Source organism: Eleutherodactylus coqui, chromosome 12 (genome assembly GCF_035609145.1).
Source record: "Eleutherodactylus coqui strain aEleCoq1 chromosome 12, aEleCoq1.hap1, whole genome shotgun sequence".
Classification (NCBI taxonomy): domain Eukaryota; kingdom Metazoa; phylum Chordata; class Amphibia; order Anura; family Eleutherodactylidae; genus Eleutherodactylus; species Eleutherodactylus coqui.
Genome location: NC_089848.1, coordinates 66,575,083 through 66,591,887, shown reverse-complemented (window position 1 = coordinate 66,591,887; position 16,805 = coordinate 66,575,083). Strand labels below are relative to the sequence as shown.

The window sequence follows — 16,805 nt, the reverse complement described above, 5'->3', positions numbered from 1 at the left end:
TCAAGCATGTAGAGGTTGGAAGGGCTGCTGGTTTTGTAATGGATAAATCTGGGATATCAATTAACTTGAGAAAATAAATTTTGCTAATGCATAGCTGTCAGTGAGGAGCGGGGTAACACCAAAATACAGGATGTTATTCAAAAATATAACCTTCGTGGACCAGGGTTCTTCTCAGATGCAGCCTATGGCTGGTCTCAGGCAGGAATGGACCAGATGAGATGGGATTCATAAATTTCGCTTTGACATTTGTGTGCACCCAAGGGTGGAATGATAAACAAGGAAAGGTTGCACAGTAGTAAAAGGTGTTAAATTACTGTATTTATAGTAAATCAAGGAACTAGTCATTCATTGTTACATGTCACTAAACAACCTCCCCATCAGGATGGATGGGAGCTGTTAACCGTTTTATTAGTCTTAGGTGGCACATTGTTATAGTTCGTATGCAAAAAAAAAAAAAAATGCATCACAAGTCCTAATGGGGAGATTATTTTTATGAGCGGACATGAGGAGAAATGCCCCGCTTGTCTATTTTTGGTTATTGAATATACAGCGGGTTGTTAAAAGGGGTCAGAGCATTGATTAAAAGCAGTTTTATAAATGAAAGGGGCTATATAGGAATTTTTTATTAATGACCTACCGTCAGGATAGGTCATCAATAGTGGGGTCTACCGCTTGGGATCAAGGCCGATCAACTGATCCTCTGATCTGCTGTCACTGTAATGAAACCGGATGTCCACATTGAAAATGTAACAGAAAGCACCACCCCCCATTAAAATAAACGGCAGCGATGCCTTCTATTAGACTTTCGATTCAGACTCCAATGCAGACGTCCAGTGTGGCTGCCCGGACACGGGCTTGAGGATCAGATGATTGGAAGTAGAGATGAGCAAGCATGCTCGTTTAAGCCTGATGCCCGATCGAGCATTGATATTGTCGAGTAATTGATTACTCAACCGAGCACCTCTCTCGTTCTCTCTCTCTCTCTCTCCACATGGTGAACGGTCGAGTAATCAGTTACTCGACAATATCAATGCTCGATCCAGCATCAGGCTTAAACGAGGGCTTATCCAAATGGCTGCAGGCACAAATACGCTCTCTGGTACGTAGCGTAATTACGCCTGAACGAAGGGGAGATCTTGCCCTTCGCTGGATTTTGTCGCGTTATGCGGCTGTGATTATCATGGTAGAATAAGGGAACAAAACCTCGCTTGTCTAAATCCGCCCTAAAACGCAGAAAATTCTGCACTAAAATTTGCATTTAAACATGTGGAATGTAGAGCTGATATTCGCAGCAGTAGATTAGGCTGCGTCTTGTGGAAATATTCTGCATGTGTGAAAGGTCCCTAGGCGAACTTTCAAACAAGACGTACTATACCACAACAGTGTTGTGGAGTCTACCATCCTGGGGAATACTTAGCACCAAAATCTGCTCTGCAAATGGGCAGATTTTAATGAGGAATTCAAAACAGCATTAAAATCCGCAGTTGGGGCTTAAACAGACGGGTGCGTTACGGCACGAACCATCGTTTTGTTCTTTTTTGACTATTATAATAATAATAATAATAATCTTTATTTGTATAGCGCCAACATATTCCACAGCGCTATTGCTCGCGAGTTTGAAAATAAAAAGCAGGAATGTGCACTAAAATCTCCATTGTGAAAATGAAACCATTGAAATAAATGGTTTAATTTTGGCCCATTTTGTGATATTCATGGCCACAAAATGGGACAAGATCATAGATGTCTAAAGAAGTCCTTGGCCTATGTCATGGCTGGAGGAGGAGGAATGTAGACTTAAAAGAACACCCTGCCTACAGTGAAGCATGGTGGTGCCTAGATGATACACTGAGGTTGCTTTACTTCCTCTGGCACTGGAAAACTGCAACACATGGAGGGCAAAACAGATTCAACCAAGTATCAGGAAATTCTAGTAGAACACATCATGCCTTCTCTGAGGAAGCTGAAGTTTGGGCATCACTGGACCTTCCAACATGACAATGATCCCAAGCATACCTCAAAGTCTATGTTGATTTCAGAACAAGTCCTGCAAAATTCTGCAGTGGCTCCCAGTCACCTGACTTGAACCCCATTGAAAATCATCGGTGGGATTTAAGAAGACTGTTGCAGCACACAAACCTAAGATTATTAGTAAACTGGAGGCCATTGACCACGAAGAATGGGCTATGAATCCTCAGGAACGCTGTCAGAAACCGGTGTCTGGTTCTGCATCACGTGTGCAGCAGGTCATAACAGCGAAAAGATGCTCTACTAAGAATATAAGACACTTGTCATGAAGGGGTTGAATATTTCCAGAAGTCATCAAAAGTGGCATTTTTTGTTTAGTTTGGAGAAACCACTTGCATTGAGCTGTTTAAATTGTTTTGTGTTTTTTTGCAGCCAGCTGACAATGTATAAATTTGGCACCTACCGTTATTTGCGAAGGGGATTGCATCATTTTGGTTGCCCCTGTATACACTTATACTGGGTACCATTATTTGATTATAAAATCTCCTCAGCCTAGGATATTCTTAAGTCTTTGAATAGCTGATATCAGCTAAGTTTGATCTCATCTGCCATCAAAAGACTTTTATTTAAGGATCCAAACCGCAGAAAGAATGCTACATAAAAAATAGACAAAAGATTTGGATCTTCATCATGCAAGGCAGAAAAATATTTGGCTTCCTGCTGGCAGCGAAAATAGAATGAATTTCACCCAAAGTAATGGAAAATGCAAAACCACAATCTCTAAGGCACCGTCAGCCTGAAATCTGATAAATGCAAGTAAAGACGCCTTTTATTAATATGGAGTTTGACTATTATTGGATGCCCAACGTGCCGGTGAGATCTACAGGACTGGATTATCGTGTACCTGCAGCATTACAGAACAGTCGCTTCCTAATTGACTAATTGTGCAGTAATGATGTCTTCATTCTCCTACTTCAGTTTGACATCACTGGTTCCTTATACAAAAGGCTTACAAGATAAAGCCACATGTTAGCTATCAGTGTAACATTATTTCTCTTCTGACCTCCACAGGGGGCTACTAATCAGTGGACAGGGGTCAAACACCTGCCCTCAGGATCACAGTTCACAAACAATTAATTTCTTATGAATGGGAAAGCTGGAAGGAGACATTTCTGAGGCTCCGGCTATGTCCTGCTGGTGACCTAAACTTTTTGCTGTACAAGCAATTTTAGTTTTTTACTGGAAGCATAAATGTCGTAGCAACACAATGACTGGAATTAGATTTGTTCTGGAAGAGTAATAAAAGGTACTTTATCCTTCCTGCAGCACAACTGTGTGGGAATTCCTTTGACACTTCGATGAAACCTGAAGACCCTTATTTGTAAATGGTCATTAATATCATAAAAATGAACAATTCTGTAAACGCAGCGCTCCCTTCACTGGAGAAATCACATCAAGCAGAACTTGTTCTAGAGAGGACTTACTCATATTATCACTTCAGAGTGTGAAGATAAAGTCCCCTGGTGGGTACTCATTTTACCTTGAGCTGGCTACCACGCGGGAATTGAACTCACAGCCTTCAGGTTGTGAGGGAGAGCTTCTGTTGCCTTAATGCTCTGTGCCACACAAGGCCCCCATGCTAAACACGCGAGCGTGTTTTTGACGCTAAGTAGGCACGTCCATTAGAACCAATGGTTTCCTACGGGTTCCTTCAGCCAAACAATTTTTTGACATGCCAAAAACATCAAAAGATAGGGCATAAGTTTGTTATCTCAATGGCGAAATTTCTTGTTGCGCTAAGGCCTCATGTCCACGGGGAAAATTAGGCCCGCTACGGATTCTCCATAGAGAATCCATAGCGGGTCCCTCCTGCCCCGCGGACATGAGGGCTAAAAATAAGAATTAACTCACCTCTCGCCCGCTCCGGATCTTCCCTTCGCCGCGGCTTCATCTTCTCTCCGTCGCGGCCGGATCTTCTTTCTTCGGCTCGGCGGATGCGCAGGGCACGTCGGTTGCGTGCCGCACGCATGCGCCCGCCCAAAGAGAAAAGATCCGGCCGCGACGGAGAGAAGATGAAGCCGCGGCGAAGGGAAGATCCGGAGCAGGTGAGTAAATTCTGATTTTGGTCTCCCACGGATCCGGACGGCTTCCACAGGCTTCAATAGAAGCCCGCAGGAGCCGTCCCCGTGGGAGACCCGCACGAAAATGGAGCATGGTCCAGATTTTTTCATGCTCCATTTTTAAAAAAAATCCCTTTTATTGACCATCCGCGGGTATTTATCTACCCGCAGGTGGTCAATGCATCCCTATGGGATGCGGATCCGCGGGCAGGAGAAGAGTTAAAATCCGCTGCGGATTTTAATTCTTCTTTTGCCCGTGGACATGAGGCCTAAAAGATAGGTCTTGTCCTATCTTTTGACGGACCAACGCTGGAGGCTCCATAGACTCAAAGAATCGGAGGTGGAGGGAGTTTAGCAGTGGCGAGCGCTGCTAAATAAGGACAGGTGCCTCTAATTGAGGCACGTAAAAGTCATTAAAGTAGTCCTGCCAACAGAGGGATTTTGGGGTTGCAGCGTTATTTCAACTGCCAGCCATGTGAATGGATGATAAAATCATAAAGGATGGCCACGACTTGGTCGCGGGTATTCTTTGTTCATCCAATTTTCGGCACGGTTAGTCGCGGTTTTTTAGCGTGGTACACTTTGCTGAGAATTGATGCTCATGTGAACTAGCCCTTGGGCTCAGTCAGATGGGCATCTGTTTGCTGCGCATGTTTTGTGCGTTTGCGATTCGCATCTAATAGAACCGATGCTTTTCAAAGTCACATGTCCAAATTTTACATACGCATACAATTTGCAGCTACAAAAGATGGAACATATGGGTGGCAATGGATGTAGTCACACGTTTTGTTTTTTTTTACGTGCACAGTGCGATCTTATTTACGAGGGAATAAACGCATGTAAAAACGCCCGTCTGAATGAGCCCTTAAGGAAACCTTCACATGGAAAAGGTTTAATCTGCGTGGATGTTTCTGCATCACAATGTTATCCCTGTGGGGCTTGTATTCTGCACCTGTTGCAATCCGCGCGTCTTTACTTTAAAACCGCAAGAATAAATTCCACAGCAGAAAAGCTTTCTGCAGTGGAATTACGAAGTCTTGTGGAATTGTTGTTACAGATTTCTAACATACGGGACATGTAAATCTGCAATTAACGTCTGCGGAAAAAACTTAATACCCGTGTTTCCCCGAAAATAAGACAGTGTCTTATATTAATTTTTGTTCAAAAAGGTTTAACTTTTTTACATGTATAGCTGCCTGGACACTATTTAAATTGACTTTTTAATTAATTGTGAGCAGGGCTTAATTTTGGAGTAGGGCTTATATTTCAAGCATCCTCAAAAAGCCTGAAAAATCATTTTGCATCCTCAAAAATTCTGGAAAATCATGCTATGTCTTATTTTCAGGGTATGTCTTATTTTCAGGGAAACAGGGTACATTTCAGAAAGTGTTCTGCAGAATGCGTTACGCAGTTTAACATTGCAATAAAATCCACACTAAATTGATAAAGCCACACCTGCGGATAATTCTGTCCTGTTTGAATAGTCCCTTATAGAGTATAGGCATGCAAGAGGGATTTGCTGCGGATTTTCTGCACCAGAATATCTGCTGTGAGAGCAGCTTCACACGACTCTATGTGAGTGCAATTGTGCATGAGCAAAATGTGCATGTGTAATACATAGGGAACAGAACCTATTGATTTCAATGAGTCTGTTCTCATCCCTAAATCATGCTCTAAAGGTCCCGATGGAAATCTATGGGTGGGGGCGGGGGCGCAAAAGATGCGTGAAAAAAGCGCAATTCTGTGGGAATAAGAACACATCTGGAACTCATTAGACTAAATAACCATTTAAATCTGGAAGGGGTTGCGTCCCATGCTCAAAAACCCATGATAATCACGGCTGCATGACGGGACAAAACGAAACCATTAATTTCAATGGTTTTGTTTTCATTAGCGGTATTCTTGCCCGTTAACCCTTTGCAATCCAATTTTAGATTCAGGGTTTCCTAGGAGGTTTTCTCTTTCTGCCATTATACAAGGGCGCCACCTGCTGGCCAGAGTCAGTACTGCGGTATTGTACATGCTGTAGAGGCCCCCAACAACAGACTGGCCAGTAATATACAGTAAGAATACCCTGCCGGACGTCTTCCGACATCAGAGCTGTACAGCCTTTAATCAGAATGTCTTTAGACGTCAGACAGTGGATTGGAAAGGGTTAATATTCTCCTACACATAGGTATAACGTGGTTTTGGCTTCAAAACCTGAACAAAAACTGCACGTGAACATTCCCCCGCCATTGGTCTTAGGTTCATAGAATGGTAGAGTTGGAAGGGGCCTTCAGGGTCATGGGGTCCAAACCTTGGAGGTCCCTTCCAACTCCAAGGTTGTCGATGTATTACTACTCATCAGGGAAATTCATGGATTTTTGTACAAGTTACCACTGACACAATGTATAACTCCTACCTCAGGATGAGAGTTGGTTGGCAAAACAGAGCTTTCGTTTTCCACACCTACATTAACTGGACCATTATTTGGAGAACTGGGTCCTGATACTGGAGAGCTGCTGCTGACTGAAGACTCTAGAATGCAATGAAACAGCCTTGATAAATGCATAGACTATATATCACACTTACAGAAAGACTAGAGAAATTCACATAAGGCTTATCACGCAGTGCAAAGATTTGTCCTTCCCCATGACCACTATTCAGTTGGTGCTACAGTGGTGAGTTTATAAGGACTTTGGTGTACCAGATCCAGCCTCACCCAATAAGGAGTCTGTGTATTCTCCAAATTCATATGCATTGCTGGTAAAATGGCTTCAAAAATATTCTGACGAGAGATATAAAGTCTACTACTGCTGCACTTATCCCAATGGGCTTCTTCCACATTGCCAAATGCAAAAAAAGAGCTTATGTCACAGTCTGAAATTTAATAATGGAGACTGATGGTCTTATTCTTCCGGGCTGCTAGTGTGCTTGGGAAAATATACAGTAGGCCACCAGCCGGGGGTCTATAGAGAGAAGAAAGAGCCCCATAACAAACATTAGATTGGAGATCCTTTCTGGCAGGTCACATTGCTACACCCAACCTTGGGACAGGCAGCTCTTTGATTATTTGTCCCACACACAAGTTGTAATATAAAACATGGTGGGGACAACTCCAGGGTCAAGGGAGTTCAATATGGGCCATCAGGGCATTATGGGTGCTGTTTTATATAACACCATCGCATAATATGACAATATCTGTGAGACAGGAGACTCTAGCTGTTACAGAGAACCTGTCATGTCCTCTCACAAGTCAAACTCGCTGTATACATTTACAGAGCGCTCTTCACTGATTGGACCACATTTTTATTTGCTTATCACCCCTTAGTTCACTTGCAATGGCTCCCATCAGTATCGGACCACATTACCAGTAAATTGTTAATTGACTGATTTCTACGACCCGGTTTCAATGCAACATCATCTCAGCTATTGGCACGGGGCAGTAGAGATCGTCCACATGGCAATTCACTAATATTGGGGTCCTAAACTAATGGGAGTGATTGTGGGCAAACAGTAGGGGGAGCTAGAGAAAAACTGTACTGCAATCAGCGGACAGCCAACTGTAGAGGTATACAGCCAGTGTTTCACTTGTGAGGGAAGATGGTAGGGCCTCGACAAACAAAGATGGTCACATGGCTTCACTAACTACCTGATGCACACTTTGTAGTAGTATCCATTGGTAGTATAAGACAATATATGTTGCTCTGACTGGCAGGTGTGCTCATGTAGGCAGCACTGGCCAATCAAAGCAGCATGCATTGTCTTAGACTAACGATGGAAACTAATGCACAGTGTATATCAGGCAGTCGGAGAAGTAGTTTGGTCATCTCTGTTCATCCAGGGCTGGATGGTGGCTTTAACTTCTTAGCAACAAGCCTATTTTGTGCCTTAAGGATGAAGGGATTTTCATCATTCCATTGCAAAAGCCATAACTCGTTGACAGCCATGTGAAGGCGCGATTTTTGTGGGACGAGTTGTATATTTTTACGGCACCACTCTAGGATGCATATAATGTATTGTATAACTTGCGGCTTACATGTTGCAGTTGATTGTGGCATCTAAGGGTTTAAACTGCCAGAATCTGAGGTTTCTCTGCATCTAGTGGTTAGAGCAGGAGCCTGGCTGTCGGTGGTCTGCCAAGCCACAACCTTACAAATTTGTATGTACATGTTTAAAGCCAATTAGTGTTATCAGTAAAATGGCATATTGGCCATCACTAAGGTGTTAAAGTGGTTTTCAAAGTACCCCTAACATTGGTGGTAGTGGGAGGACATGTACATGAAGAAAACAAAAACCTCTGCAACCGCTCACCACTGCAACAGTCCTTTATTTTTAAGCACTGCAGCAGTCACATGGATTGGTTACATACATGACCATTGCAGCCAATAGGAGGCTGGACAGGGCTGTCATCAGTGATGTCTTGTAAACCTGTCTTGGGGTTCTTACACTAGAAGTCCACGTAAAAGTTTTATGGGATGTCACCAACCCTTTCTGGCAGTGTACCATCAGATGCCATGGCGTCAAACGGTTGAAGGGGCTGTCTGGTGCCACGGTGAATATATTGATTTTATATCGTTTTGGGCACAGGAACCCCAAACTATACAAAATCAATAACTCTGAAAACCCCTTTACGGATTGTAGCCCTTGCAGCCATAGCATATGCCTAGACTCCGCTGTTCAGCTCAGAGCTGGATTGGCACTACAATGACAGCAGGACATATTTAATAAGTGTCCATGCTACAGCAACTTAGTTCTGGGTACAACACCAATTCTATCTGTTGAGGCTATCAGAAAACTTTTGAGAAGCCCATGCTCCTGGACAGCTGTGGTCAGGTCATGGCCATTTTCACTTCTGAAAGAGCTAGCTCAGGACGAAAGTGATCTACTGCATGTTCCTAATGTAATTAAACCATAAAACATAATTAAAAGGCATAAACAAATAAAACTCCATGAAATAATATGGAAAAACGGATCTCCATGTATGAACACATTTCCAAAAAACTACTAAACTATTCATAACATAGATAGCTGCTGCTGATCATCTGGAAGATGTGCGGCGCCCAGCTTGTGGCCAGTCTGGTGCACAGAGCTGTTCATCACATATGGTGTCCAGACGGTAGAAGGAAAAAACATGGGAACCAGTAGTTTCATGCTTGACTTACTTTTCCTTACTACTGGGATTTGCGTGTCATGTTGATTTTGTATAGTTGCACTTGATAGATAGAGGACATTAGTGTTACCTAGATTTGGACAGTGGAAGCCTTTCATATTTTGTTTAATGACTGGGATTTCCCTCCAAAAATCAGATTTTCCTCAGCTTTAAAATAGCCACAGAAAAATTAGTAATTAGTCAGTGCACTGAAGGCTTCAGGGTCTCGTAAGGTTATTTTTTTAGTATTGTATGCTTGTGAAAAGTTAATGGTGCCCTGATAAAAAAAAAAGATTAAAAAAAGACGAAGAGAACAATATTTGAACGAAATCTTATCTTTTGTATAAGACAAACCGAGTCTTGTTTTTCGTAGAAGACTAAGGCCATTTGGGTTGTTCTTGTGTCACCAAAGATAAACAAGGAACATTTTCAAAGGTCATGATAACATGCTATCAATCTAGTGTGGAGGGGGCCGCTGTTCAGCCCCTATCAATGTCAATACATAAATAAAAAGTCCGTGCATGTGGACACCAACACTGATTGCTTCATTTAAAGCTTCTTCTTTCAACTTCCTGTATGGTTGAATACATTGTATTGCACAATATATGCTCTGTATACTAAAGAGCCTGACTGTAGAGTTCTTCAATGAAACTACTGACACAAAGTCCAGAAAAACTTCTGACTCCATAAGAGAACCTGTCATCTTTAAGCCCCATAAACTTCATTCTTGGGCTCAAAGGTAAAGGATTAGGGAGCTTCATCAGCTTCATTTTTATAAGCTGTTGACTTTAATTTAGGCGGTTCCTTCTCATGGATATGCACATATTAATACAATATGAATCCATATATCAATCTGGCCATATGGGCAATTTAAAAAAATTGATCTTGAAAAGTAGTTCCAGGACTAAGATGCTTTTCAAGGTGGTGTAACTGAGCTTCTCTCTGCTTGGACAAATTCATATAGACTTATGGTCTTTTTACCCAGGCCACATTCTAGGCTTGATGTAGCGAGTGCGGATTGACACACATGTCGATCGACGGTTGTTTTATTATCTTTTTGCATGGGCTGAGAATCGGCTTATGGAGGTGAATGATTGCTAATATGATCTTTCATCTCCATGGGCCAGCTGTATATTTCCATGTTCACACTGGGAGACGTACCACAGATCAGCGAGCAATTTTATGCTTACATAAAGAAGCTAAAGAGCTGACAAATTAGCGTTTGCTGGTTTATTGGCTGATGGTCCCTGATTGTCAGGCAAATGAGTATTCAGAGGCACGTTTGACCCTAGGTCTATGCCTATCCCAACAGATATCACTAGACGACTTAATTTCTACTAGAGCGGTGTGCATTCCAGGCATTGTGCCCCGAAATGTGAATTTTATTTGCTAGTATATTAATTAATAAAACAGGGAAGCCAACCTTACACAATTTTTCTTTGACCTAAATCACATGTTTTTACCGTTAGCGGACCTTTTTTACTCTGTTCTGTCCATATCACGCCAACCTTTAGCTGGCACTTTTCTAGATTGGCAGCACTTCCATAGTTATCAAAATCTTGTCAACTATTACATCTACCATTCTATTATTTTACACTAAGAGGCTTTCCACCAACCCTTGTTCCTTTGCACCATTTCCTGACCCTGATAATTAGCCCATGTAAAAAGACCATTAGGTTACCCAAAGACATTAGACAGTTGAATGCTCAACAGCAATGTCCCAGACACCCCTATATCTCATACATGTATGCTTGGCTGGGCCAAATATGCATGTAGTCTCAATGTAATATGGTGGGAAAGTCAGACACCTCTGGCACAAGCTTGTCTCCCAAGAACGAAAAACTGGGCACCTGAAATGTAACTGTCTGATCCTCTTCTCCCCTGATATCTGCCATTGGGAAGTGTCAGGAGGCCACCATACACATTAGATGATAGGCCAAACCCACCAAAATCTGAGGATTGGTCTAATTTACATCGAATGGTTTTGGCTCCTTCAATCATGAGCTACCCAAAAAAGTCTGTACTAAAGATAGAAAAACTTTTTGAAAGTACATGAATTATTTTTGTTAAATATTCTATTACTAAAGCATAATAATCACCGATCATTCCGAATATGATGTTATGTGATGGTTGCAAGGAATAATAAAATAATGAATGGATGTATTTTTGCACACATTAGATGACATATAAGCATACTGTACCTGCCACCTCAAATATTCTCTTCTTGTATGAACCTGTGACATTCCCATCTTTTCTTCTTAACAAAGGGCTACTTCTTCTCTCTGCTACTTTTTGTTTTAATCGAGACCGAACTTTCAGGTTGGGTTCTGAAGCTGCAATGAAAATGAAGAAAAAAATTAAATGGAGAGAATTAGCAAATAATTTGACTAAATGCAGGACTGTTCGTACTGATAGGGAATGTGCCATCTGTTAATTTTGCCATTTCAATTAAAATATATTTCCACTGATCCTAAGCTTTTAATAATCTGTTTTTGTTTCATTTGTAGTAGAGCACAAAGTGGCCAAAAGGTTGACAAACAACATCAGTACAAGACCACATGTTCCAGCAATGTAGAAATGGGTATAACTACTGGGACATTGCTATGCAGGCATCAATACTGATATATGCTTCACAAACCTAAATACTTGGGGGCTGCCATTCAATATGCCTATGTGGAATAGAGCTGAGAATAAAGTAGGGAAAATAGGTAATAATGGACAATGTTATAATTAGAGATGAGCGAGCATACTCGCTAAGGACAATTACTCTATCGAGCATTGCCTTTAGTGAGTACCTGCCCGCTCGGAAGAAAAGATTCGGCTGCTGGCGCGGGGGAGCAGTAAGTTGCAGGAGTGAGCAGAAGGGAGTGGGGGGGGGGGGGGGGGGAGAAAGGGAGAGAGAGATCTCCCCTCCATTTCCCCCAGCTCTCCCCCCCCCCCCCCTCCCCCCCGCCGGCACCCGAATCTTTTCTTCTGAGTAGGCAGGTACTCGCTAAGGGCAATGCTTGCTCGAGTAATTGCCCTTAGCGAGTATGCTCTCTCATCTCTAATTATACTTAAACAATATATACTAGAACCGTTGAAACTTTGATTGTACACATTGTCCATGAGCTCGTGTCTATGAATCATCCTACTATGAAGATGCCACACTAAACAGACCGAAAAGGGGCACAGTTGAACCCCTTAGAGACCAGCCTATTTTGTACCTAAGGGACCAAGCGATTTTCATTGTCGTATCGCAAGAGCTATAACAGAGCCGTATGACGGTTTATGCTTTTTTAGCGCGAGTTGTATATTTTAATGGCACCACTCTGGGGTACATATACGGTACTGTATAAGGCCTCCCTCACACAGGCATTTGCAGAAATGCAGCATTTTTCAATGCTGCATTTACTGCAGATACCACCTGGTTTCAGCAGCGCTGGCATGCGTTATGCCAGCCTTTTGGCTGTGTGAATCATAAATCCCGCCTCTAGGAACCGATGACTCCGATTGGTTCTCGAGTGCTGCGCAGCCAATCAAAATCATCGCTTCCTAGAGGCGGGACTTAGGATCTTCTGTGTGCGGCTGAAGACTGCAAGAAGCGCATTGGAGCTCCAGAGAGCAGCGGGAGGGACCTGGACCCAGCCTGCTAGGTAATATATTATTTTTTTTTTGTTTTAATGTAATGCAGCTAGGGCTTATTTTCAGAATAGGGCTTATATATTTTAAGCCTCCCCGAAAATCCTAAAGAATCGGGGTAGGGCTTATTTCTAGGGTAGGTCTTATTTTAGGAGAAACAGGGTATTATTCGTTTACTGTTTTATTTAATGCTCTCTGCGAACAGTATGCCTTGGATTACATCAGACAAATGACCAACATTATGTATACACACACACACACACATATATATATATATATATATATATATATATATATATATATATATATATATATATATATATATATATATATATATATATATATATATATATATATATATATATATATATATATATATACACACACACTATATATATATATATATATATATATATATATATATATATATATATATATATATATATATATATATATATATATATATATATATATCATGGCATATTTACAAGTAAACAAGTGTCCCCTTCTCTCAAAGGAAATCTATGCATTCTCTTAATGTTTTCCTAAGATCGGTTTCATAGGAGATTTCCATAGCAGTGACTGCCTAATGTGAGATCCAGTCCCTCAGCTCAGAGGAGAGAGCTGCTCAGTATTCACCAGAGGGATGTTGAACTTCTGTGTCAATGTGTTTCATGCCCAGTGGCACTGATTGCCTTCCTATTTTTACCATACACTCTTCACTCTGCATTTCAATCACATCAGCAGTGGGTTTTTTATAAGTTCGTGTCTCTGAATTTGTCTGCCTGCTGAGAAGGTAACCTTGCATAACATAAATTATTGAAATGAAAACATTCAATCTGGAATTGAAAGAGAGGAAACACATAAATATTTCGGGGAGTTTTTTTCTCCCAAAATTAACTCAGAAGAAAATTGAATAATTAGTAAAAAAAAAAAAAAAAACTGCAGAAAAGATTAAATTAATATTTGCTAATCTTTCCACAACACCGGGCTCCAGAATGACAAATCCGTCTAGTAAGATGCAATTATATGATTGCATTCCAAGATTTGTGGAAAGCTGGTTCACAACCCATCTGGGAACTCTATCAGATGTGCAATCAGCTGGGAACTGTATCATATCTGCAATACCTAATGAATCTGTGTAGCATGTGGGATGCAGAATGATGGGACTGTTGGCGAACCAGACGGTCATTGTGCCAATATTTGATGGTGTACGCAAAGGGGAGCAGACGGCACAGCCAAAGGGACTTTAATGCTGTTACAAGGACAAACCCATTGCAATCAATAGGTTCTATCCTCTGTGTTTAGCATGTGCACTTGTGTGCAGCAGCCCTTGGGGCTTATGCACACGGGCGGATGCTTGCTACGGAATCCGCAGCGGGCATCTGCCCGCAGATTCCGCAGTAATGTCCATCCATAGCACACAATGGAAAAGTGATTTTTCATGCACACTAGCAGATGAAAAATCGCAGCATGCTCTATTTCTGAGTGTTTTCCGTGCGGACGGCATCCATTGAAGTCAATGGAAGCTGGGATCTGTGTCATTGCCTAGCGACGGCGCAGGGAAATCTGTACTGCACATGTACGCCGGTGGCCCATCCGCAGTGCAGAAGGAAAGACAGGTACGTAGGGTCGCCGGCAGGCTTCACGGGCAGATTCCATGCAGGATTCCCCACGCGGAATCCGTACGTGCCCGTTTGCAGATGGCCTAATACATGGACTTTCTCTAAATAGGTCACCGTAGGGTTCTGCGATGGGTCAAACTACTCATATCTCCATCTAAAACCAGTCTCCCTAACTGTCAACTAGTTTTACTGTTAGGGACCTTTCACACAAGACGGTATATTCCGCAACAGAGGAATATTCAGCCCCAAAATTTGCACTGCTACCATGCAGATTTGGGACAGAGTTGAAGCTAGCAGAATCCTGCCAGCAATTCCTCTTCAAAATCCACAGTTAGGCCTCCTGCACCTGGGCGGATTTGCATTGCACTGCGGGATTCCACCTCCGGATTTCGCAGCAAACCCAGCCCATAGCATGCTATGGAAAAACGTGATTTCCTGCTCACGAGTGGAAATCGATTTCGATTTTCCGCTCGTGGGAAAGAAATTGCAGCATGCTGTATTTGCTGCAGGCTACGCACGGCTGGCTTCCATTAAAGTCAACGCAAGCCATCTGTGCCGCGGCCATTCCTCAATCACCAACAGCGCACACGCCAGCCGACACATTTGCTACAGATGAGGCCGCGTCATCGCCATAGCAACGGCGTGGCATCCCCTGTACTGCGCATGTGCCACCCGACACATTGGCAGCACAGGAGAAGATGGAGAAGATACCGGATAGGTAAGCAGGTCTGGCATCGGATCGAACTCTGCTGCGGGAATCTTGCATGCGGGGTTCGAACCAACCTGTGTGCGGGCGGCCATGCAATGGTCAGTGGCCGGCCACTGGATCGAACTCCGCTGCGGGAATCCCGCATGCAGGGTCCGACCCGCCCATTTCCAGGGGGCCTTAGCCGTGCAGATTTTGATGCGGAATTCGGAGCCATCATATTCTGTAACATTGTTGCAGAACATCCCGCCCCGTGTGAAGGTCCCTTTAAAGGCTGACTTTCATGACTTTGTCTGGTTGGCCTTCTTGCAGGTGCAGAATAGAGCAGCCTCTATCTGTCTTGCTGCACCTGATCCCCAGCATCCCTTCCAGCTCACATCCTGACATGTGGTATTCCTTATGCTAAAGCGTGCACATGTTTTTCCAATGAAAGCTTCTATCTCAGTCTTTCCTTTTTATTTGCTGTGTACATATCTACTGAAATTAGTATCCCCCGCAGCAGCCCATGGTCAATTAGTTACAATGAAAACCTGCTGTTGCCGAGACATTTTTTCCCTTGATGAATTTAAATAAACACAAGTCCACATGATATCGGGAACGGCAGCACTTTGTGTCTGCGGACAACGGCGGTGCATACAGTTGTGTATTACTAAGCGGAATGCTCAGAATAATAGGCTCCACTTATAATACTTAGTAGTAGATGCTGTAACTGCCACGAATATTCTGCTTCCAGTACGAAAACTGTACGGTCACATGACTGAGCAGTACAGATGCCACAATGTTTAGCTTGACATTGATAACTTCTGTAACAAGTTATCTTAAAGGAGTTTATCGAAATAGCAACTTATCATCCGACTATAGGATGGGGAATAACATGCTGATCAGTGGGTTCTCACCACAGAGATCCCCGCCAATCTCCAGAATAGGACACCCGTGTCCCACTCTGAATGTCACTGCGGGGGTCGCTTCTGTCCCTGCACAGACATCACTGAGAATGGAGTGCTAACCAAGCATTTGTGGTCAGTGCTGCATTTATTCCAGTGGGAGCGACGGAAATACCTGAGCAGGTGCCAGTTGGACATCTCGGCAGCCCCATTGACAGTGAATGGAGAGCTAGTGCACTGTGAGGGAGGTATCAGCAGCTGTACCTGCAAAACTGCACACATAATAACTTCCAGGAAGACCTAGCTGCATCTCTGATGAATGCAAGCTGTATGGTTAAGGTATGGGTACAGGTGCAAATGACTGCAGGCTGTATGGTTTAGGAATGGGTACAGGTGCAGATGACTGCAGGCTGTATGATTTAGGTACAGGTACAGATGACTGTAGAATGTATGGTTTAGGAATGGGTACAGGTGCAGATGACTGCAGGCTGTATAGTTTAGGTATGGGTACAGGTGCAGATGACTGCAGGCTGTATGGTTTAGGAATGGGTACAGGTGCAGATGACTGCAGGCTGTATGGTTTAGGAATGGGTACAGGTGCAGATGACTGCAGGCTGTATGATTTAGGTACAGGTACAGATGACTGTAGAATGTATGGTTTAGGAATGGGTACAGGTGCAGATGACTGCAGGCTGTATAGTTTAGGTATGGGTACAGGTGCAGATGACTGCAGGCTGTATGGTTTAGGAA

At 42.9% G+C, this 16,805-nt stretch overlaps 1 protein-coding gene across 2 annotated transcripts in view; it reads right to left on the bottom strand.

The window, feature by feature from the left end:
* The window catches only part of HDAC9 (histone deacetylase 9), a 508,513-nt gene that overhangs the window by 36,014 nt on the left and 455,694 nt on the right, over positions 1-16,805 (bottom strand). For both annotated transcript variants that reach the window (XM_066585479.1, XM_066585478.1), the window contains 2 exons: positions 11,421-11,552; positions 6,490-6,605 (listed from right to left, as the gene is read on the bottom strand). In XM_066585479.1, the coding sequence (XP_066441576.1) occupies positions 6,490-6,605; positions 11,421-11,552 (248 nt within the window). The remainder of the gene's footprint in view (positions 1-6,489; positions 6,606-11,420; positions 11,553-16,805) is intronic.